The sequence below is a fragment of the Trachymyrmex cornetzi genome, unplaced genomic scaffold (assembly GCF_001594075.2).
Source record: "Trachymyrmex cornetzi isolate Tcor2-1 unplaced genomic scaffold, Tcor1.1 scaffold422, whole genome shotgun sequence".
Taxonomy (NCBI): domain Eukaryota; kingdom Metazoa; phylum Arthropoda; class Insecta; order Hymenoptera; family Formicidae; genus Trachymyrmex; species Trachymyrmex cornetzi.
The window spans coordinates 766,787-790,551 of record NW_017298983.1 but is presented as its reverse complement, the minus strand read 5'-3'; the positions used below and the strand labels follow the sequence as shown (position 1 = coordinate 790,551).

At 40.8% G+C, this 23,765-nt stretch overlaps 1 protein-coding gene across 4 annotated transcripts in view; it reads left to right on the top strand.

Annotated features, from left to right (window-relative positions):
• LOC108764443 (homeobox protein prospero) overlaps window positions 1-21,228 on the top strand; it is a 30,995-nt gene extending 9,767 nt beyond the window's left edge. For 2 of the 4 annotated variants that reach the window (XM_018512707.1, XM_018512706.1), the window contains exons 4-5: window positions 18,027-18,171; window positions 18,941-21,228. In XM_018512707.1, the coding sequence (XP_018368209.1) occupies window positions 18,027-18,171; window positions 18,941-19,120 (325 nt within the window). In that variant the 3' untranslated portion in view covers window positions 19,121-21,228. Of the gene's footprint in view, window positions 1-18,026; window positions 18,187-18,940 lie in introns of all 4 variants that reach the window. The other 2 variants (XM_018512705.1, XM_018512704.1) reach the window with 1 other exon arrangement.
• Window positions 21,229-23,765: the final 2,537 nt, after the last annotated feature.

Here is a 23,765-nt window from a genome sequence, read left to right as displayed (position 1 = left end):
GAGAGAGAGAGAGAGAGAGAGAGAGAGAGAGAGAGAGTGAGTGAGTGAGTGAGTGAGTGAGAGAGAAAAAGAGGGAGGGAGAGGGAGGCAAAGAAGAATAGAGCGAGAAGTAGAGTGATAGAAAAAGAGCGGCAACGAGAGACGGTGGCCGAGCACAAAGCGATCGTTCGCACCCTATTTTCTCACGCTCACGCTCGCGTCGAATCGAAAGCACGTCCGATATCTTACGGAGACTCGTTGACGTCGCGCGTACATCATCGGACCTGCTTATACCGACGATATTGACAGCCTTCGTTCGATGAAGCACGCCGTGGGGGATGATTGGGGTCGTCTACGATCCAGGGTACAATGTGTGCGCGTGTTCACGTCTGCGGTGTGTGTGTGTGTGCGTGCGCGTGTACCCGTCTCTATCACCTCGCATCTCTCCCTGTCCGTCTATCCGTCCGTCTGTCTGTCGGTCGACCGATCGGTCGGTTCACTCCTACTCTCCACCCCCGCGAACGCGAAAAAGAGAGAGAGAGAGAGAACACGAGAAAGAGAGATGTGCGGGCGGTCTCGGGTTCGTTCGTTATCAGATCCCACGGTAGGACACGCGACTGAGGTAGCAGATCCTATCTGCGGGACGGAAGAAATTTTATGTCGTATAATGGACAACGGACGCACACACGACACGGTTCTAACGGGACGGTGAATCTACTTTGCACGAAAAACTCGGATCACTTCGGAACGAGTACGAGAAACGAGCAACGATTTTCCGCTTTTAGATAGTACGCCGTTCCTTTTCGGCACGCGTCGTTCATTTTTACAAGTTTTACACTTGACATTTAATTGGGAATTCTTCTTCACCTTCCTAACATTAACATAAAATTTACTTTTGGGGGAATAATTTGCATTAAAAGAATTTACTTTTCATTATGATATTTTTGATAAATGATTGTAAATATTTCACTCATCCGCCGAGCATTTATTCGATTATATGCTAAAATACTTCTTTCGTATTGTTTATGGACCGTGGATTGAGAAGAAATTTATAAACGGAATTTAATCTGGTTAACTATATAAATAGCATCTCTTCGGGGAAACTGTAAAGCGGAGACTGCGGAGAGTAGCAATATCTTCGATAAAGAGGCTTCCAAGTGGCGGTTGACGAGAAAACGCGAGCTAATAGCTAGGCCACGGACAGAATAACATAATGTTGCAGGAAGAGCGAAGGAGACAGCGCGAGAGAGAGAGAGAAAGTACACGATATAAATGAAGAATCGAAAGCTCTTGAGTTGTCGAATAATAAAGTCCACGATAAATTTATCCAGTCACGCTTTCAAGGGGTTGCTTATCGCCGCGAAATATTCGATAATTCTCCTGGAGGAGATATGGGGGTTGGCTCCACGTGTTCTCTCTTTCTCTAATTTCTTCTTCGACTCATTCTTATCAGCCGACAATCGTTTCGTAGGCGGACATTACCGTGTCGCTGCTCGTCCGTGGAGCGTACGTCGCCGCGGTGTGGTCGGGGTAATGACGCGGTAATTTTCTAAACACAAATTTCCTTTTTCAACCCTTATCTTGCCCGTCGGACACGTGACCGGTCGTTAGTGTTCGTTTTCCTCCTTCGTGCGGTCTGTCCACGCGTTCTTAGTAACAACCGGCTACCTCGACATGCACCTCTCCCACGCTTTCAAGTAAAACGTACCTTGCTTATATCAAGCATGATCTTCTCACCTAGTGACATGTTATTATCGAGAAGCTCTCGCACTAAAAATTTCTAGTAGGTACTTATTTATACGCAGCATGTGCGATCAACAATTAGAATAATTATAAGTGAGGAGAATAAGGAGGAGTTACAAAATGAGGAGATAATATTAAATTTCAAGTTAAGAGTATAGATGTGTTTTACGTATATTATTAAAATAATGCTCATACCAGTCAAATTTATTTTTAATGTACAGTGAATTAATATACAAAAAGGTTTAAGTTTTTCTAAATATTTGATCGCATTTTGCTATCTTGTATAATTAAACACACGCGCAGTCGAAGAAAGCATGTCTGTTTAAAAACTAAGAGAATCGGCAGTTTAATTTCGTTACAAATAGGAAAGCCAATCGGCATTCTGTAAATAAGAGAATCACTAACGCTCTCTTCTTCTAAACGATAGCTTAACGTTTTAATTTCGTAACATCGTGTGCATCTAAAAAGTGGTACTGCGAGTGACGTATTCAAAGACGCACCCAGTCCATTTGCATGCTGTTTAGCAAGAAAACTTGGGTTCGTGCACGCGTAACTATAATTATACGACAACGCCACGAGCAGATTTTTTTTCTTACTTGCTGCAAGCAGTGGTTCCGAATTAAAGAAAAGAACAGGAACGAATATCGAAAATTTGTGACTTGAGATAAATAAGAGCACAACATGCTTTGCGTATTCACGATAAAAGCAGGAACGTTTCTCAGTATCCCCCTCCCCGCGAGCTATTTACTCTAATTTAACACATACAGAATTAAATGAAGAAATACTAAGTCTTCCATGTGATTATTCGATCAATCATCTCCTTCTGATTGATATGAAGGATTAATATTCAAGATTTTGCTGAAACATTAAATGATAATCTCATGGCAAATCGACGAATACGCGAGGTCCGAATTTTTTACAACTTCTGTACACTTAGCTAAATAATTCCAGTAATACGCGCCTCGCATAATCGTTCGAAAAGAAAAGGAAAGAGCTAATCGAGCGAGAGCGAACCACGGAGAAAACAAGAGAAAAATGAGCAAGTAAAATCCTTTGAGACGAAAGTTGCCGCGAGGTGGTAGGATCAGAAGGATGCATCGAAATGAAGAAAGCAGTCGAGGAAGGTGATTTAAAGAAAGAGGATAGACAGAGGGCTGTATCTTGGCCGTTTCTACCCCGTTAATGAACAGAAGGAAACTTTGGTCTTTGACTTTCGGATACCTTGTAGTCTTGTCGAGAGTATTGCAGCCAGACCGTCGAAGAAAAAGAAGTATCGAGGGAGAAAACTAAATGCTGCATCTCGGTACTCACAAAAGGAATATCCGCGAGGAAAATGTGTATGCTTCTTTGCGCGCAACAAGATTGCCTGTATGAATAAATTCAAATATATAAACCTGTTCGCGTAAGGTACACAGAGTGCATTAAGAAAATAACTGGGGAAATTTACAGCAGTTTCTTGATTAAGGTTTCAGCGTTCATCATGTTACACAGAATAATAGCTCCTTGCTGTTCTTACCTTTTACTCGTCTCTGATTCTTTCCTCGTAGTTATTCACAATACCGACGCATTACATACAATTAGTGGTAGACTTCTACTTTCTTTCATTGTTATGCAAGCAACTTCATTCTTGTTAAATTACAAGCAATTCGTTATCGCAATCTCGTCTTTGTAAAAATTCATGTATTAAAATCGTACACGTAGATAAACTATGTCATTAGATTTGTCATTTTATCGGACATTTATATTTTAAAATACTTTAACGAACTGTTATCATTTCCGTTTCCTTTCGACACACTTGTAGTACTTACAAAATCCATTTCGAGATAAAATGTTCCTCTCTCTAAATTCACAGTATATAACAATATTATGTCATATTTGAAAAATAAGCTTTTATCAGCGTATCAATGAATCTTGCACGCTGGAAACTATACATAAAAAAAAATTAAATATTATTGTATCGTGAATAATATATTATTGATATAATGAAAAATAGTTCTGATTTAAAATTTGATTATAAATTTAATATCTATTTATAATTTCCACGTATATAACATAGAATAATTTAAATATAGATATAACATAAAGGAGATAGAAAGCTAAAAAAAGAATTCAAGCTTTATATCATTGTTATTAAATAATTATCGTTTAATGATCATCATCATAATTTATAATGTTAAAAAATTTAAAAACTTACGAGATATTAAAATCTTTTCTTATATTATTGCTTTTTTACTTTATTATTATATAATGTAATATTACAATAATATGTTAATTGTGACATTAAAAGATTGCGACTTTTAAGAATCTTAGAGAATTGATTTTCTAAAGAATAAGTAATTTGGTTTGCCACTAGAAGTAGATAAAGCACCTTGCATCGGACGAAGCACACCCCATACGTGATGGTTGTGCGTGTAAACGGTAGTCACTTAATTAAAAATTACTTAATTACGTTCTTGGCACTAATTAGGTACGCTTGGTTCTCTCTTAGCCGTGCACCACGACTACCTCGCCACCGCAGCTACTTCTTTCTCTCCCGCTCTTTGCCCATCTCACTTCTACCCCGACCCCTCTAACTCCATCACCCTTTAGCTGCCTCCTCCACCATCTCTTAACACCCTCTTTCGTCTCTACACTCCGTTCACATCTACTCGTCAGCGAGGTCTCTGTCTTGGTTGCAGTTTTCAATCTCTTTTTCTGTCGCTCCTTTCTCGGCGAGGCTTCTCTCTCCAGCCTCCTTTCTCTTTTAAACGAATATCGAATCACCGACAAGCTAACTTCCCGACGGCGCATACATACCGTGAAATCCCGAGTAATGTTGGACCGCTTCTTTAACTACCGGTAGATTCATCAACAACTTTTCAAATGCCGCCAAATGTCGTCAACCGAGTCACCGACTATTCTCACGACTCAACCATGCGGATATTTACGCTTTATTCGGGAGCAAATTGTTAATGTCTCCGAATACGTGATGAAACGTAGTAATTAATACATCGGCATTAATATATAACATGTACAAATCGTTAAATTATAATGCGTTTGCATTCTCATTTCTTCGTTCGGATAAACGCAGGGTAGTTACGGTAATAATTGACTGAAATTGTTCGTACATTCACATATGATTTAACACATGAACGATCAAAAAGAATGAAAATCCTGATAAGCACGGATGAACGCGGAGGAACGGGCTTATGAGGCCCACCCTCCCCTGAAATGTCAGTATCGTAACATAAGGGGTTTCTGCTGGCGTTGCAGCAGGCAACCAAGTTGGCATAGTGTTGGTTTTCTTCTCAAATTTTTTGATAATGAACGCAAGTACGAGAAATACAACCAGTATTGGCTGAGCCACAGACAATACTGTGGCCGCAGGGCTATCGCGGGAGGAACAACGATGAAGGCGGGGGTAGACCAGAGGTTTCGCGAGAGGCAGAGCAGGGAGATTGAGGTGACATGCGGGGAGGGAAAAAGGAGCAGGAGCTGAGAGCGGGGGAGGGGGAGGGTGATGGCAACGGAGGCTTTATAGGGGATGTAAGCATCGCTACTGCAAGGCTAATCCGCCGCTATGAGATGTTACTTGCAGCACGGTACACTCTCTGCCAAAGATTTCTCCAAAGCGAATCTCTTTTCCAGTTGCTGCTGGACAATTAAAAGAGTTCATTGAACTTCGCGCGAGTATAAATGTGTTCTCAAAATTGTGAATTAAAATGTCTGAATTTTTATTTTCATGTTCTTGACGCGATACAGCGATCTTATTGAAATTGTAAAGAACGACAGAAGGAAATTGAAAATGTATTAAAAAATCATTAAAAATTTTAGCTTTGAATTGTTACATAATTTACTTATATTCTTATGTAAAATATTATTATGTTAAATGTAATTTGCATTTTCATACTAGAAATAGATTTAAAATGTGTTAAGTATAACATTTTTATCGAATGCACTAAACGTTTTGCACATTCAATATTAGAATAATTAAAATATTAATTATGACATATATTTATAATATTGATGAACTTCTTCTATATGCATTTTCATAATAGATTATATTCCTATTATTTATAAAATCTTTCACACTAAATTATATTAAAGTATCTTTCGTGATATATACATATATATATATATATATATATAGTTTCAGTATTACTAAGAAATAGTCTCGGAGAACAATAGCTCGCGCGCGATAATACCAGAAGAAACTATTTGACACGATGCCTGCTTTTTCTTTTGACAGTCTCATTTAAACGCGCTAATTAGGCTATATTACTTAAGTAGAAGATCCAAATACAGAAATACAAAATCGTCGTAAATACGAACATTTAAACGAATAAATCGATTAATGATTTAATCATAATTTTATTCTAATAAAGAATCTTAATATACGTCGACAATGTCAATCGCGCGTAACGCGAAATTAATCCCCACGAGATCCAAATTTTATCACTCCTGCAATTTTAGCAGTCGCAATGACCGGCTGAAAAAAATCATCGTGGGTAAAGATTAAAAAATGAGTTACCCGGGAAACTGCAACCGGTAATCCATTACGTCACGTCCATCGCCAATGCCACCCATTTGCTGCACCCTGTGCCTCCCACCTGCCCCTCACAGTCAGCGACGACCCCACGCCAGTCATCCAGACGGCCGCCACCGTTTTTCATCCCCGCGATTCGGAAGATCTCGCGCGTGGGCGTATGTGTGTGATTCGCGTGTGCACGCATACATCCGCGCGTGAGATCCTAGACACCCGCGACAACGTGTGCGCGCGCGCGCGCGCGCACGCCGTACGAATCTCCGCGAAAAATGCGATATGATAATGTTCCCAGCGTTTCGCTCTAATCGGCTTTGTATCCGCCTGTGACGGCTCTTGTGGACGAAGGGGTTGCGGCGGGATATCGGAAGTACTAAACGGACGGCTGGTACGGCGGGGCGAGGAACGCGGGGATATACGGTCGGGATCCTGGGGGCAGTCAAGAGAGGCGAGCCTGTGCCAGCCTCCATGAAGGATTTAATTTACATCCACCGGCGAAAAACGCGGAAAACAGTTTATCAAAAAAGTTACCGCGCAGACTCGAGCCGTAGAGTGAACGAGCGAGAGAGGAAGAGAGAGAGAGAGAGAGAGAGAGAGAGAGAGAGAGAAACGCAGGACGCGCGAGGGAACGGAAGAAAGAGGGTTACACGACGGCAGAAATGAAATTGTCCGTGCATGGATTACCGCCGACTTCGTTATGCCCTCGCATTAGTGCTCTTCCCCTACCAATCCTCTCTTTTCCTTTCTCGTTCCCTCTCTCCGCCTCGCCTATATGTATATATCCATTCTTCTATATTCGAAGCCCGGATGCAACGCTTATTCGATATCTTTAAAACGGTACTTAAATGTAACCATGTTACGAAGGAAAATTCTTAAATCGTCTTTACTAGTAGACTCCTCCCGTCCGTCAATTATTGTACATCAACAAACACACTAAAACACGCGCTTTTATTGCAGCTCGAGAGAAAGAGAGCGAATAAAAATTGAATTAATTATAACTGTTCGTTATGCGATTATCTTTTGATTATATTATTCTTGCGAACGGGAATGGCAACGAATAATAAATGCTAATGTCTGTTTAAACTGCGAAATACATGTAATTAACCGAGGATTTAAACGCCCAACATAGTTTAATTTCGGAAGAGCGTCCAGTGATAGAAACGTAAACAACTGCTCTTGCGTCGAGATTTTATCATCGGCTGATGGGAAGACGACTTCATAAAATATCCAATTGATCGAGATGTGGGCTTCGCAATCGTACACGGTGGTTATGAAATACGCATGAATTTCGTCGGATGGTAGTCCGATATCGGCCGTGACGTTTCGTAGCGCAACGACGGGTTCGCGATCACCGGGGACCGGGCGTAAAATTACTGTTTCGGCCAACATTTACCCCGGCAGCCGCGAGGGTAACGTTCGACTGGACAGCGACTCCGAATTGATTTCGTTTGAAATCCCTACCCCTCACCGAACCCCGCTTGCCTCCTCCGCTTGCGTCCACGGCTCGTTCCCTTCCATCGATGCGCCGTTCACCACCCTCGGCTTTCTCCTCTTTCACGCGCTTTCGTCCTTCCTCTGCCTCCGACGCTTCGTCCTTCAACCCTCATCCTCGTTCCTTCTCCATACTTCTTCCCTCCTGTTCCCGCCATCGTTCACCGTCTCCGTCTCTTTTTGAATCTCATCCGGGACCACGGCGCCTCGCTGCAGACTGCGCCAAATGTATTTCCCCCTTCGCCATTTTTTTTTATCGTCCGCTTACGAACGTTCGAAAAATTAATTGCCGACCGGTTCGATCGGAAATGCGCGAAAGGAGAACGCGTCATGTGGGCGAACGAATGAAACGAAAGCTCGGAGGGTGTCGATTTTATGTAAAAAGCGATTTACGTGTTGAGCGATATGCTGACGATAATTCTATAAAACGATTACGATGTAAAAATTGGTATTTGTGTTTTTCGCTCTTTTGTTTTAAACGCGATCTTTGTTCGGGTCACGTAAATACAGATATGAAAAAAAAATTATAAACTCCATTTTTAAGTATTTTATCGCATTATAAATTATTTACTATATTTGTGAATTAATCAAATCCGAATAAAGAATAGAATTAATATATAATGGAATAATATGCTTACATTTGAATATATAATACATATATCGAGGAGAACGGAAGAGTATCGACGTAGGAAGCGATGGAAGACGCGAAAACATTGCTGAACGCGCGTTTATGGTCGATTCGCAAAATAACAAAAGAATCGCGGAATTAATGGAAAAGTCTTGTGCAAAAAAAGGAGATTCAAAAAATTTCGTTGGATCGACCGATAATATCCGTCGCGATCTCGAAGACGGGAGAAAGGGTCGATGTCATGGTTCCCGGCGCCACGTCATTCGATATTTTTGTCAGTAAAACGATATCAGGCAAATTGCATCTGTCCTTTACACCGTGGCGCCGAGCCAGATCAAACAGTATTCGGCCCTGGATATTACTCTTCCCTTGATATTGTCGGTTCCCGGCACCACTCTCTCGTTTCTATCTAGCAGTCGGCGACGATCGAGTACTTTCTAAATCGAAAGAGGGTACGCACGAGAGAACACGATAACATCGAACGCTGAAAAAAAAAAGAAAGATCAGTCTTTCGCGGAGCTATCTACAATCGTCATTTATTTATCCGATTTATGCCCATTTCTACCAATGCAGTTTAATTTTAATCTTGGTTCAACTAACTCTTCATCTTCTTCTAATTGTAAAAAGAGTAAGTTGAACCGAAATTAAAGTCAGTTTACATTGATGAAAATAGGCATTATTCACGTCGCGATCGTTCCATTTACGATTGCTGAAAACCTGCAGCCTCTTACGCATAAAAAGCTAAACGTAATGTCGATGACGCGTTTTGAATTCTAAATGATATGAAATTTGTCGGTGACGGCAAGATCGATACGGGCCGGGATACGCGTTTTTGAAGAATTCGTGCGATCGTATCGAACAATACGTCGCAAACGAACGGTACTCTTATTGGCATCGTATGCAAATCGCCCATATACCAAGTCACCTTCTGAGTGCACTGGAAGCATGCGGGCGAACGACGTAAGCAAGCACGACTATCTTAGTGGCGTGACATATACGGGCGACAAATAGGCCGTCGAAATACAATTCCAGCTAAAGGAGAAGCGACCCCGATTGAAACGAGGAAAAAACGTAGGCCACTTTCGATTATCGATGTGTGCTGCACATGTATATGTTTATCGGTATCTTTCTGCGGGGAGAAACAACCGACGGATGAAGGTACGCATGAAACTTTGTATGTAAACATGTATCTATACCGAATAATTAAAACACAAAAGATAATTTATACGAATATTTTGTTTCTCTCTGATGGTAATTACGGCGTCGATGATACGTGTGTAACATTGATAACGCGATTTTACGCATATTCTCATAACTGGCACACGCGCGGCCTTTTGTAATGTCCGAAGGGATTGCGCTTACATTTACCTGAACTCGACAGACCGGGATCGTTTAAGAGCCATAAACGTAATCCTATGGAATATTTACAGTAGCCTTTCCCCGCGGTGGTCGACAGTTGTCTAGCAAATCCTATTTACTGTTACCCAATGTACTATACACACTAGAGATGTTGGGAGGGTGACTATCGTCCCTAGCTAACCTACTGCCCTACTGCCATGAGTCTCACCCCTAAAAGCCTCGCATCTCTCTCCGTCGTACTCCAGCTCTCTTATCCTCTGCCTTACCTAATTCTCCTCTTCCCCGTTCAATCGCATCAACTATCAGGCTCGTCCAAATCTCAGGCCCTCTGTAAATCGAATCGCGCGATGATCTCGCGGAAATACCTCGTTTCTCGCCGCGATCGTGAAAAGGCGAACATTTTTACGAGATTTTCCGGTTGAATGCTAGAAGTATCGGGCTTGTTTCACACGGTGAAACGTATCACTCCTTCGTCGACCCTTCGATCTCTACATTTCCAACGCGTCGATAACAAATAAGAAGTATCGATCCCTCTTCCCGTAGGTCATATGCGAGCGCCACGCTAATTTGTTCGCCGCACCGCCGACGTTCTTTTTTCCCTTTGTTCTCCCCGAGTTTATAAAGTCCACGCATGCAGGTATAAATAGCTCTTAAGTACGACCAGACTCGTGATTTTGTATAAAAGGAGGTGAACGATTTTCCGACGATACGATGACGAATATCGGGCAAAATTGTTCGCCATCGTATCATTTTATAATCAATATCAACGATAGATTAGAAAACGTATCCACGTGTAAAATAGTCGTTGAATGTTTGAGAGCAGAACTGATATCCTAAAGGTACAGCAACGTGAAGAAATGTTACACTAATAATAATTAATTTGTACCTTATAGTAATAATTAATTTTGCATTTTCTTGCAATTTTTGGCGTTTTATAAAAAAAAAAAAAAATCATTATGAAATTAATATTATTATCAATATTTTATTTCTCCGAAAATCTCTTCGTCTTCTCGCTTGCACCCTTCCCGGAGTCGCGCTGCACTCGTAATGTAGTTTAGCATGGTATGACAGGAGATAAACTTGGCAACAAAGAATTATTGATTTTTTCTCAGCGGGTTGAACGAGTTGCTGGGCGGTTGAGCGGTCCCGGTAGGGTATTCGACAAAGGATGTTTTCCGAGTCCCTAACCTAGGCAACCCTTCTCCTACGCTCGACGTCCCGTATGTGTCTGTCGTGTGTTGCCTCTGTACTGTGGGTGTATAACCCCCGTCTGTGTATGTGCATGTATGTGCAAAGGGTCCGTCCTAACTTTGCCTCCCTTTTCGCTTTCTCTCGCGGTCCTACCTCGCGTCACCCTACTCGCGTCTCACTATTCGTGTGCCATGTGTACTCAGCCGATGTGGTGAGGACTTAACTGCCTCATTGTCATCCCAGCAGGAATCGAAGCTTCGGGACAGATGTGCAAAATTTAAGGCTAGAACACTGAAGAAGTCATCGTTGACGTACGATCTTGAACCCCTATACGTCTCTCTTATAGATGATGCACTTATTTTTCAGATCATTATGCATCGATAAACGATATTTTATTGTACATAAGATGTACTAAATACAAATCAGAAAACATTGAAAGTATCTCTATAACGTTTTTCTACTTACTTGAAGTTATTTTTTTATTTATCGGGTTTAGCAAAAATTTAGAATTTCCTAGAGCGTTCAGGCGAGCAGCCGAGATAAAATTTAACACACGAGCCTGGTCACGAGGTGTCCAATGTTGCTTCCCATTACATTGGAACATGTTAGACCACGGCACGTTAGAGCTCGGTCTCTTTGGGCTGTCGTGTATCCAAATAGTCTAGTCCAGTCCAGTCCAGTCCAGCCTTCGCACCTTATGCACGCGAGGATGCACATGCATAGTGCAGCAAATGGGTAGTGCAACGCTAGCACGGCCGCCGGCAGGGAGAATCGATCGAATAAAAAAATGCTTGGCCGATGCCGAAGTGCGACGAGGACGCGAATCGCGGGCGATGAACGGACGAGGCGAAGAAGGGGACAGGGGTGCACGGCACGGTAGCAGAAGGAGGGATAGTCCGGGACCATTGAAGAGTGAAACCGCTCAAAGCAGCTGCCCCCGCCCCCTCGTCCAAGCTACCGCTCTCCTCCACATCCCTCGTCCTCGTCCGCTTCGGCCTGTGCGCCGACCCTAGGAGCTCGTCTCTCTCTTACTCCTCGTAGCTTTGAAAAACTATCCCTACCTCAACCTGGTCGGACGGTACACCCCTGCATAGCCGTATAGCTCCTACTCTTTCTCTTCTTCTTTGTTTCTCTTCCACTTTGAAGGGGGCGGTCGGCCTAAACTCCGCGCCAAGGGGTTCGCTCGTTGCCATAAGTGCAAGAAATGTGGTTACGTTCCCCTTATTTTTCCACCGTGTTGAGAATCTTCTTCGTTGAGATGAAATACGCGGTGGCATTTCGTGAAAATTGAACGTACATTTGATTCGCCAGCAATTTATTTTAAACTTCTTAATTATTTTATCAAAATCGAAGACGAAAAGTATTAGTTTACTTTTTCAGATTTTTATCGCGCGTGGCTGTTGACCTTTTACTATTATAATGAAATGTATGTAATATTCGTTTCTCTCATCTGACCGAGCGAGACTGTACCCTACGACAGACTGTGATCCTTCTTATTATTCGTAGTCTTTGCATAATGAATTTAGTCCTGTACGCGCGACCGATTTATACGTCCAGAAGTGCGCGCGTAGCTGACAAAATTATCCGTCTATCTGTCTCTGCCGATGCTTTGCACCCCTCCTGGGGGGCATGGGGAAAGAACATAGAACCAGCTGGGAAGGAGAAAGACAGAAGTTGCCAGGGATGAAATAGGGAACGAGTCTAAGGCAAGCCAGATGCAAGGGGAGAAGAGATGAGAAGGGGCCGGGCAGTCGAAAAGCAAGGGGCACACGAGAAGTGTGCATTGTAAGATCGGCGCGTGCGGCACGCGGAACCTTCGATACCGTCGTACCTCTAACCTCGTAGTCGTAGAACCCCCCGTGCTCGTACCCGCCCGTTCCCCTCTGGTCTCCCTTCCCGTGCCAGCGTTCTTCGAGTTCCCTCTTTTATGAAGGGCGAGGGCCCAGAAGCTTATTGTCAGGGGCACATCTGCCGTGCGATCGCCGACCGATTGTCTCGCAGGCTTAGGAAACTTGCTCGTGAAAAAAAAGGCGGCTTAGCCGACGGGGTGACGATGCAAACGTGGTGCGGGACGTGGACACGCGTGTCCGCCGGCGAGAATAGGGCAAGATCTTCCCCAAGTAAATGGCGCCACTTTCATCACGCGTGATTGCGGAGTAACATTGAAATCGCGTATGAACCGATGAAAATAACAATCTATTCTAATGCGTCGAGGGTATTTATTTGTTAACTCTTTCACTATAGAATACATAAAATCAATGTGAGACATATATAAAAGGCAACATAACGATGTCGAGGAAACATCAACGCGAGATCGCACACTAGCGATCGCAACGTAGTGATTTACCCTCGTAAGCAATTTCACTAATCGTTCGATCATCATCAAACATGTTAAGTACCATTGTTTGAAAAACGATGCGGGATAGCTTTGGCGCAGCGATCGATGTATTTGACGATCCTTAGAACTCTGCATCGCGTTTATTGAAAAACGGCGTGTATAAGTGGTAATTACTTATCAACTTGCGTTTTAGTTGCACGATTTTCCGTGACGTGCTTTTCCCCTGGCGGTGCCTCCCCCTGAACATTGATGAAGGCTTTAAAGTCAAGACTGACGCGGGCGCGGGCAGACAGCATTAAAGTGTTAATTACTAATTAAGAAGGGTGCACGCGAGCGGCGCGGCGCAACATCAAGACCCTGCGCGAGCGACACCTTTTTGAACGCGCCCTCTGAATGGACGCTTACGCCCCAGCGGGCAAACGCGCGTAGTCGCTGAAGTCGCTCATCCATCCGCGCCAGGCTCATCGACGCACGGCACGGCACGAGCGAGAAGACGCGACACGCATCTACCACGCGCGGCCACCCGCGCACGGACGCGCTCGCGCGCGAATTCTAACGCGCGGACGCTTAATGCTCTCTCGTTACACGCACTTTCACGCCTCGTGACCTCCTGTCTCGCGTCGCGGCGATAAAGTAGAGCGTGAGCGCCGGTAGACGACGACGACGCCACGACGGTAGTTCCTCTCTCGAATTCTTTAACGGCTTCTTCCGCTGCTTGCAGCCGGCGATGTGGTTACGGCCGACGATTACTTTATCAGCTGACAACGTTAGTTACACGCGCAAAATAATCGTACATGTACGACGCGTTGACTTGACATATTTATTAATAATATTCAAGGTAACTGCTGATAACTTTACAGATTGTAGAAATTATAGATCGTTGAGAATCGTATGGAAAAGGGGTCTTTTACGAGTCTTTTAGAGCCTTTCCTTTACGGATTTTTGCCAATAGAGCGAATAAACTCGTAAGTTTCTTCCAGCGTTTGTAAGGGGGAATGCCGTGGGAAAGTTTCGCCAAGAAAACCGTGATGGTTAGGGATTCAAACGTTCGGCGTCAAGTCGCGTCTTCGAGGGCTGCGGCGCTCGCTATTGTCGAAGGTCTACCGACTTGGTTATAACCGTTAAAGGGGGCTTGGCTGGCTGGTTCGGTGGCTTAAGAAGCACGTTCCTTGAATAGAGATCAAAAAGAGGGAGATTGTAAGACGAGAAGACGCTCGCCGCAATGTATATTGCAAACCGGCAGAAGGCGTACGACTTCTTGCCGCGTCCTTGCCCGCCCTATTTCTTAAAGTCGCGATGCAAATCCTATTCTCACTTAGAATAAAATATATATCTCTTGTTTTTCCGTCCTTTTTATCTTTAACATTTCGAAGATTTTAAAAAATAGATATTTAATTTCCAAATTTGCAGTGCAACGTTCGGATTTCAGCATTTCGTTAAAAAAAAAAACATCTTTTTGCAATAAAATATGACTATGCTTTATGGCCAAGCAGTCTCTGTATTATATTTCTAGCAAAATTTTTCGCTCAATCTATAACGAACGTAATGCTTTTTAATTCATCGATTCTTTTCATCTGAAAAGAAATAAGTTTTACTATATATTTTCTAAAATATCGTGAGAATTATCGATTGTTTCTAATTTAATTTGTTTTTTATCAATATGTTGACCCGTATATTAGACTCTTTATCGTGAATAGACCGAATGACTGCGGAATGATGCGGTTGTAAAAAAACAAACTTTCGAGTGGTCGGGAGTTCCCCTTTTAATTGGTGCTTTCGCATATGCGTGGAGCAACGCATCATAAAAGCGGCGCGTTGAAAAAGCGACTGACAACGATGAAGATCGCGGTTGAAGGAGGCACCGCGTCGACAAACGCGCTGTTACCATTAACTGCCTCAATACGTGACACCTTCATGTCCGTTTTTCTGTCTCTCCTTCTCTTTCTCCCTCATATTTAAGATAAAATACATTTAAAAACGTAAGAGTGAAGCGTAACTTATTCAATTAAATATCATATCTCAGATAAAATATCTTAAAAAAAAACACTTCTGAATATAAATATACAATAAAGGAATCTCAAATGTTGTGAATATAGTTTGCTTTAAATTAGTTTAAATTATTTCAATAAATGAAAAAATGAAACAAGAAGACAAAAGAGGCAGAAAAGAGAAAGAGAGCGAGAGAAAATAAGAGATCAAATATGAAAATGTTTGTTTCGAAGAATCTGGAATGTCGTAAAAGCGATATCTACATGCTCCTCGTATCTTTTTGGTCGATGAAGCGTATCGCAATTAAACACTAATAATTAACGCCTTTACAAAGATTTGTGCCTTCTTCCTTTCTCTCTCTTCTTATCGATATTTTCTCTTCTACTATTTTTCCTTCTCACTCTCTCTTTTCCTTTTTCATTTGAGAATCACCCCACCGCAATGGAGCGCGCGAAAACCCTGAAGAGAGCTTATTATTATCCTAATTATACAATACTATAATGAATGATCCCGCGGCTCACCCTCTAGCATACGCTCTCGCTCACTCGTTCGCTTGCTTGCCCTCCCCCGTCATCCACACCATCCAACTCCCTATCGTTCCCTCTTGCCGTCGGGTTTCTCTGTCGCTCACCGTTGCTCTTATCCTCTGCACTTGGTAGTCGAAGAGTGGCAATTCTAGCACTCGGGCTTTTTGTCAAACAGACTACGGAACTAACGTCATCTCCCTCATGCACTCCATCCCCCCCCCCCCCCCCCCCCCCCCCCCTCTCTCTCTCTCTCTCTATGTCTCCGCGGGTGTCTGTTTTAATTAGGCACTTCGTAGATACGTGTGTTACACGTATATAAGTATATCGCGTATGCGCCAGGATATACGACGTTAACGTAGATACGTAAGCATCGCAGTCTACCACTACCTCTGCCACATTCCGCCTATACTTGGCGATCCGACGAGCTTGAATGCGGTCGATGGATGGTTGAGTAAGGATTATAGACGCAGGTAACACATGTATAGGGCGAAGTCAGGGCGGCTCGCCGATGGGTGGTGTCGGTGATGGCTCGAGGAGATGAAGAGGGACGGTATGCTCGAAGAGATGATGGAACTCCTCTTCCGATTTTTCTCGCGCACGTAACTTTCTCCGACTGACTGCTGATAAGAGCACGCGAAATTATCTTAATTGGCAGTAAAACCAATTCGAGAATGATCGAACGAAGAGAGTCCTCTTCTCGTCTCTCCGCTCGTCTATACCGCGCCGTTTCTTTCTTTCAGCGGCTTTGAATAGAGTGAACGTTCCGGAAGAACGCGTTGTTTTCTTCGACAGGAGAAAGGTTCCTGACCTTCCCCAATCTCCAAGCATGACGAATAAAAAACGATGTCTATCTTGGTATGAAAATGAACCAGTCATGATTTCATGAGCAAGTACAGAAATTTGAATGGCTTGACATGGTTGAAAAATATTCTACTCATCGCTACACATCCTATTGTCCTATTTGTCGCTATTTTCTCTAGCAAATAAGGTTTCAATCCGCCAGGCGAAAGCAATCTTAAAAATTACTTTCAACGAACGCTAAGCGAACATTTGCAGCTTTACATTGTCGAGTATTCGACGATGATGACTTATACAAATCACGCTTTCTCGTTGAACTGTTTCACTTTTGCATCCCCAAGGGATCCAACCAACAACTGCGCTACTGATTCTACGAAAATGCTCGACTGATGCTAATATGCATCTGAAGATGAATTTTATTTATTATTAGAAGCAGAGAATCAATGAGGAAGCATAAAAAAATCGTTGACGTAGATCGCGTTTTAAGAAACTTAAACCGTGCACTTTTCTAGCCGCATTTATAATGAATACGGTATATTAAAAATATTTATAATAAATAAGGTATATTAAAAATATTTATAATGAATAAGGTATATTAAAAATATTACATACAAGAGCAATGCAATTGCAAATTCGAAATTTAACGAAAACGTTTTGAAAGCTTACAAACGAAATTCAAAACGACGGTAAATATCTGCGAAAAAAAGAGATCTGGAACTTGGTATTAATAATTTTCCTCGGCGCATACAGTGCGTTCGTATTTTTTATATTTTTCTTCTCCTTCCACTCGCGTTGTTTGCAAGGAGGGCTACCCTTCGCGTTTGTTTTCTCGTTCGAAAGCTCGGATCGCCGTTCCTATATCAATTATACATCAATTAACGAGTCACGTTTGTTGTTATGCATTAATTAATGAACGTAAAGGTAACTTCGAAACGAGCGATTTTTCCTGCCACAGACTGAACGAAAGAAGATTGCGTAATTTTGCGTTGATTATACGTCACTGGCTAGAATTGCGAGAGCATCATGTCTTTAGTGTGGCTGACGCGATAGGTTTTTCATCGTTTCTTTGCGTCTGTCCGCTTAACATCGAGGAGAGCTTTCCATAGAGCTCTCCATATGCGTCGTCCCCTTCCTTCTTTTTTCATCTTCTTCCGCTTACGTCAGACCAATGTTAGCATCGATCTTTAATTAATTATCGATGACGCATTAGCGTTGTTACTGTCTGTCGCGGAGAAACCAGGCGAGACAAGAATCAACCGCGATGACGTAGAAAGATTTATTATTAATTGACAACCTCGCACACATCGGGCCATTCTTATATTAAAAACTCATATTAATCCATGTGCTAAATCGTATTATATATAAATATTTAAATTGTATTAAGTATTTATACGCATTTCTGCGAACTAACGAAGTAATCTGCGTTGTCTAACAGGGTGTCTTTTTAAAATTTTGTTTCAGGGAGTTCTACTATATCCAAATGGAGAAATACGCGAGACAAGCAGTTTCGGAGGGCGTGAAGAACTCCGAGGATCTCCGAGTCGGTGGCGACTCCGAAATCTATCGGGTTCTCAACCTTCACTACAACCGTAATAACCACATTGAGGTATGGGGTCCCCAGGTGCGCAACACGAACACGCACACGCTACATTTTATTTTATTTTTCTACCGATATTGTTTCGCAAATCGCGAGAAAAGACGAGCATGTATATATCTTCGCTACATAGAGATCAGACGTCGGATTATTGATCGATTGGTTTTATAAAATTAAGCTTTCGGTGTTAGTATCTATCGTACGTTTACATAAAATATTTCACGTGCGTCTTTGTGGTTCACTGTAACTATAATTGTGTTTGCACGTTTTATCGTAAAAAGTATATGCTCAAGATATTTATTGCCTGATTAATACTGAAATGAAATTCTATACTTATAACACTATTAGTTGAAAGGTTCAATGCACATGATATGTTAGATATTTAATTTCCTTTAACAAATTAAATGAATCAATATTGATGTTGAAAAAAATTAATTTACATTAGTTTTCTTAGATTCTTAAATTGTATATAATATTTCTATTGCAGCCCTTCAATTAATAGTTAATTTAGTATTATTTTAGTAAATTATATAATATTGTATATAGTTTTCTCATATTTATATAAAGATGGATAATTTGGAGAAAAACGAATTAAAGATAAAAAGTATATGTTGAAAATTTCAAGAAGGATTACATTTTTCATAAAATTGCATTATGCAGAATATCATACGTAGTGACATTCACAGTGATGTTTCTTGTTATAAAAATATTTGGATCGTAAAATCAATATATACTTTGCTATCTGTAATTGCGAGTGCTAACAGTGGCGTGGAATTTTCAGGTACCCAGCAACTTTAGGTACGTTGTGGAACAGACGTTGAAAGAGTTTTTCAAAGCGATTCAGGGCGGTAAGGACTCCGAGCAAAGCTGGAAGAAGTCCATCTACAAGGTGATTTCGAGATTGGACGATCCAGTGCCGGAGTACTTCAAGAGCCCGAACTTCCTGGAGCAGCTCGAATGAATCAGGAGGTCGCGTGGCTCTTGCTCTTCGTGGTGCGCGGGCTCGCCCGCGCTCGTCGGCTCCCGATAATCAGGAACGACCAACGAGGGAGGATTGCATCCGCCAGGAGGTACACGTCCTTCACGTAGTGCGTGTTCAGGTATCCTTAAATAACATATCGCAAAACGAACGAGGGCTAGGAAGGGAGAGGAGACACGGACAAAGCCAAGGAACAGAGGCACCATCGACGTCCGAGGTCGACGTCAAGATGCCAACGAAGGATCAGGCTGTGACTGAATCACGAATCAAACAGGAAAGACAGAAGAAACGTACGCATATACATGTGCACACGAACACACACATACATAGACATACGTCCATTTAAAAAAATACTGCGAATCTACGGCTGACGAAACTCGACAGTCGCCAAAGTGTCGAACGCTCATCGACGTTCCTCTTGTTTCAACTGAACGAGCACGAGAAGGTGATTCCTGGGACGAGACGAAGAAGCACGACGAATGCGTGGTCAACGAATGGCGAGAATAGCTTTTAGCGTCGATTTTGTCCGATCTGTTTGTAACGTAGAGTAATTACTTCGTTACCGCCTAATTTTACATCACACGATAAGAATAGGGATTTAAAGACGATGACACTGCTGGGGTTATACTCACAGAGAAAAATGAAAACTTTTGAAACGTTTGCGAGCATATCCAAAGATTGACTAAGTCTGAACATCGCACGGCGATTCCTCTTCTAGTTCGAACAAGACCTGGAAGCGGAATCTTCGTCGATCAGAAGTAATGCAGGACGAGCAGCTTCTTGTCCTGCATCGTTTCTGTAGAGAAATATTTATGGATGAGGAGAAAACCTTGCGCTAAGACTATTTCGGATAATCCTATTTTGAACTCTGCAAGTAACTTCGGTTTTGCGAAGATCGATACTCTCTGATAAAATTCTGAAAAACTTCTTATCGCCGAATGAACACCATAATGGCAATTCATACTTCGATAAGAAGGCATTTTTGCTGCATACACATGCTTTTTTCTTTTTTTTTTTTTCAGGAAAAGTAAAATCTCCGATTATTTAAAAGTACGAGGTTCACCTTGATGCTATCCGTTATTAAAACCAATCTTTCCTTATATTATAAATAATTTCGTTTTACCGCATATAACTGATCAACGAGGTTCGAGATCGACGTGAAAATGCTTGGCTATTAAATTACACCGCGTGAGAGAATCATATAAGAAACGGCGCGATGAAACGATCGTGCACACATCGATACCAAAGAATCGACTTCACGAGAATCAAATGCGTAACGTCGTATGAGTAATTGAGCGACCGCTCATAGCAATTTCCGCACAAAGAACCTGTTCCTATCTGCCGAGGAAGAGATTCCTCCATTTTTTGTTTTCCCACATTTTTTCTTTTTTTTTCGCTCGCTGAACATTACTTGTCGAGTCGATAAAGAGTACGTTTGTCGAGAATGCACATGTTGCATTGAGAGGATCGGTGCACGGGTCAATATATATAGCTGTTTTTATTAATGGTTGATTGTATAAACGAGATTAGGCTAGTCGTAGTGACGAGATTAGGAGTAGAGTACGGGCGACGAAGTTGCAGGTCGGATGCAATGTATGAGAATCGTGCGCCGGCAGCATTCAAACTGTAGTGTTGCAAGTCCAAAAAAAAAAGAAAAGAAAAGAAAGCTAAAAGAGTGCTATATAATCGTGCGCCGATGCGATAATTATATAAATATTAGACTTTTAAAGCGAAAAAGAGATGGATATTGGCGTGATTTAAGTAGCGTAAAGAAAACGTGCACCAGAGGGTTGCATAACCGCGCTTCCTTTTCTTCGTTTATATTTTAATCCCCGACCCATCTTACATACAGACTTACGGACACGCGACACGCACATCACTTACATGTATTTCACCTGCACCATGCGATCACGCGCGCGAACATGCGAGAAATCAAGGACGGCGCCCTTATACTCTTACTTGTGACCTTATTTTTTCGCTAGAACTTTCTGTAGATAATTACAAGACGGTATAAAAATGTTAGGGATAATTCGAGTAATAGCGAATGCACATAATTTAACTCTTATTTTTTCACCATTATTCTCGCTACTACGTGCACTATTATTATTATTACTATTATTATTATTATCATTATTATATATTGCTATTATTATTGTATTATTATTATATTATTATTAATATATTATTATATTATTATTATCAGACTCACTATTATCTATATCAATATGACAATTTTAATATGAAATTATTATAATTATTAATATTATTATTGTCATCGTTGAAATTGTCATTTACGGAACATTTAGTTAATTTTAAATTAACCCTGCCTTCTTCATCATATGCAATTTCCATGCCGCTCTTTCATATTACTAATTTTTATCTTCATCTTATTTTTACGAATTTCCTTCCTTCACTACTTTACCGTTCTCTTTGTCAAGCTTATTTATTTTGTGCTTGACATTACGCTCTATTTTTAGTTATTATGTATATTTAGTTATATTATGATAATAATTATATTAAAATTATGCCCCTCAGTAGTTTGTACCGGGCTATACACACAAAAAAAAACACGTACACACACATCTTTTTGCAAGCGGTGAGTCTTAACCTAGTCACGAGTCACTATTTTTTAATTGATTAATGGTCGATTTATTGATTATTATTTTATTTATTAATTACGATAATAAAAAGAGAAAATGAATTGAAATTTTATTTGCGTTTGATTTTGCGTCATTTTACTTTTATTTCTACATTAACTGATACCCTTTCCTACATTTAGAGAGAATCCGAAACTATTATATACATATATGGAAAAAGACAAAAAAGAAAAAAATGATCTTGATTTGACAGATTCGGAACATTGTTGATTACCTGCCAGATCTAACTTTTTTCTTAGGAAGATGTGAAAAGACTCGAATGTAGTACCCGTGTAATTTGACGAGATCATCATTTGGCGATTGGCGAGATCAACGAGAATGGGGGCGAGTAGTCCTTTTTCATCCGAATTTGAACATGCGTTGTGGAATGGTCGAAGCAAAAACGAAATTTTGAAAATTTCAACTTTTATTACATCATACATACTAGACTTTGGCCTAAAACTAGTAGCAACTCCTTCGGCACTGGCCTAAGATTTTGGTCTAAACATTTATAATGAGAGAGAAGAATAGAATAGCGAATGAATAAAGAGGGAATGGGGGAGATATTTGGATATTTTTTAAAAGAACATTATATAGGATACGCGTTATCTGAACTCGATGACTCGCTTGTCGCAATCTTGGGGTAACTTAATATTCATATCGAGGCAATATGTGCAGGTAAAAAATTACTTTTTGGAAAGTTATGTTATTATTATATTTAAGTTACTTTTTTTAAATTTAAATTTTCGAAGAATATTTTCGGAGAGCCAATTTTATAATACACCCAATAATCATTGATAAAACTTGTAATTACATTTTTTTTTATTCGCTTTTATAATCAACTTCTGATTGCATTATTGAGATTATTTCAATCAAATATATCCTATCCTTTTTGTCACCATGTGTCATGATACATTAAAAGGTCATTAAGAGGCTTTAATTTAATGGTACACGAAGAATTCTAAAAGGTAATACTCGGAATTAAATTATAATATTAATGTTTTGCATAATGATTGGTTTTTCACTAACAGAAAACAAATCAACATATAATACATTCCAATATAATATATCCAGATTAAACGCAAAGACAACACTTAAAATCTAATTTAATAGTCCCTGCGAATATCGAATGTATTTCTCGCATCGTATCTCGATCCTAAAAGCTTTGCGCTTTCACGTCGATACGCGTCAATAATAATCTCAGTTAATCATTGATAGCAATACAACGTTACGTAATTTTTGACGCTAGATCTTAGCATTAAATACAATCTTGTCACATAGAATACGCTACTTCAATATTAATGCCACCAACAAGACACAAGTCGATATTAACTATCGTTCTCATTCTCTTTTCTTCGATTGCACTGGATATACGAGAAATAAAATAATTTTCGTACCTTCAGCGGCAATCACATAATTTTTGTGAAAAATGTCTACAATTATTTCATCATACTGTAAATGATCATTCCGCTCTTTCCAACATTATCCGTACTTAAAAAAAAAAATAACTATCATTGCAACATTAAAACAACGTTCTCTAAATCTCGTAACTGTGCTACAATGGAATTCAATATCACAGGATTTGAATCTTCCTTGCTTTCGACAATTATTTTCAAAGAAACCATCAATCACATATGTACGTATCATAATGAATTAAATTAATTACTTGACACTATTTCGACTCCGTACATTCTTCGCTACTGAAGTATGACCACAAACTTGGGAAAGTAGTAAGCAAAAAATTGACAAGCATAATAATCTTCAAGGCCAATTTGAATTTCCCCAGTCGTCTTTGTCAGGGGATAAGCTGAAACATCAGAGGAATTTTCGTATGGTCGCTTATTCGCAAAAGTCTGAGAATTAGGAATTATTATGACACATAACTCTCGCATGATCCTTCGAGGCCATCTATTACAAATTCAAAATGTAAGAATAAGAGTTCGCTTCTTTCATTTCTCCGTCGACCGAGAATCGAAGCTCCTAGCGCGAAG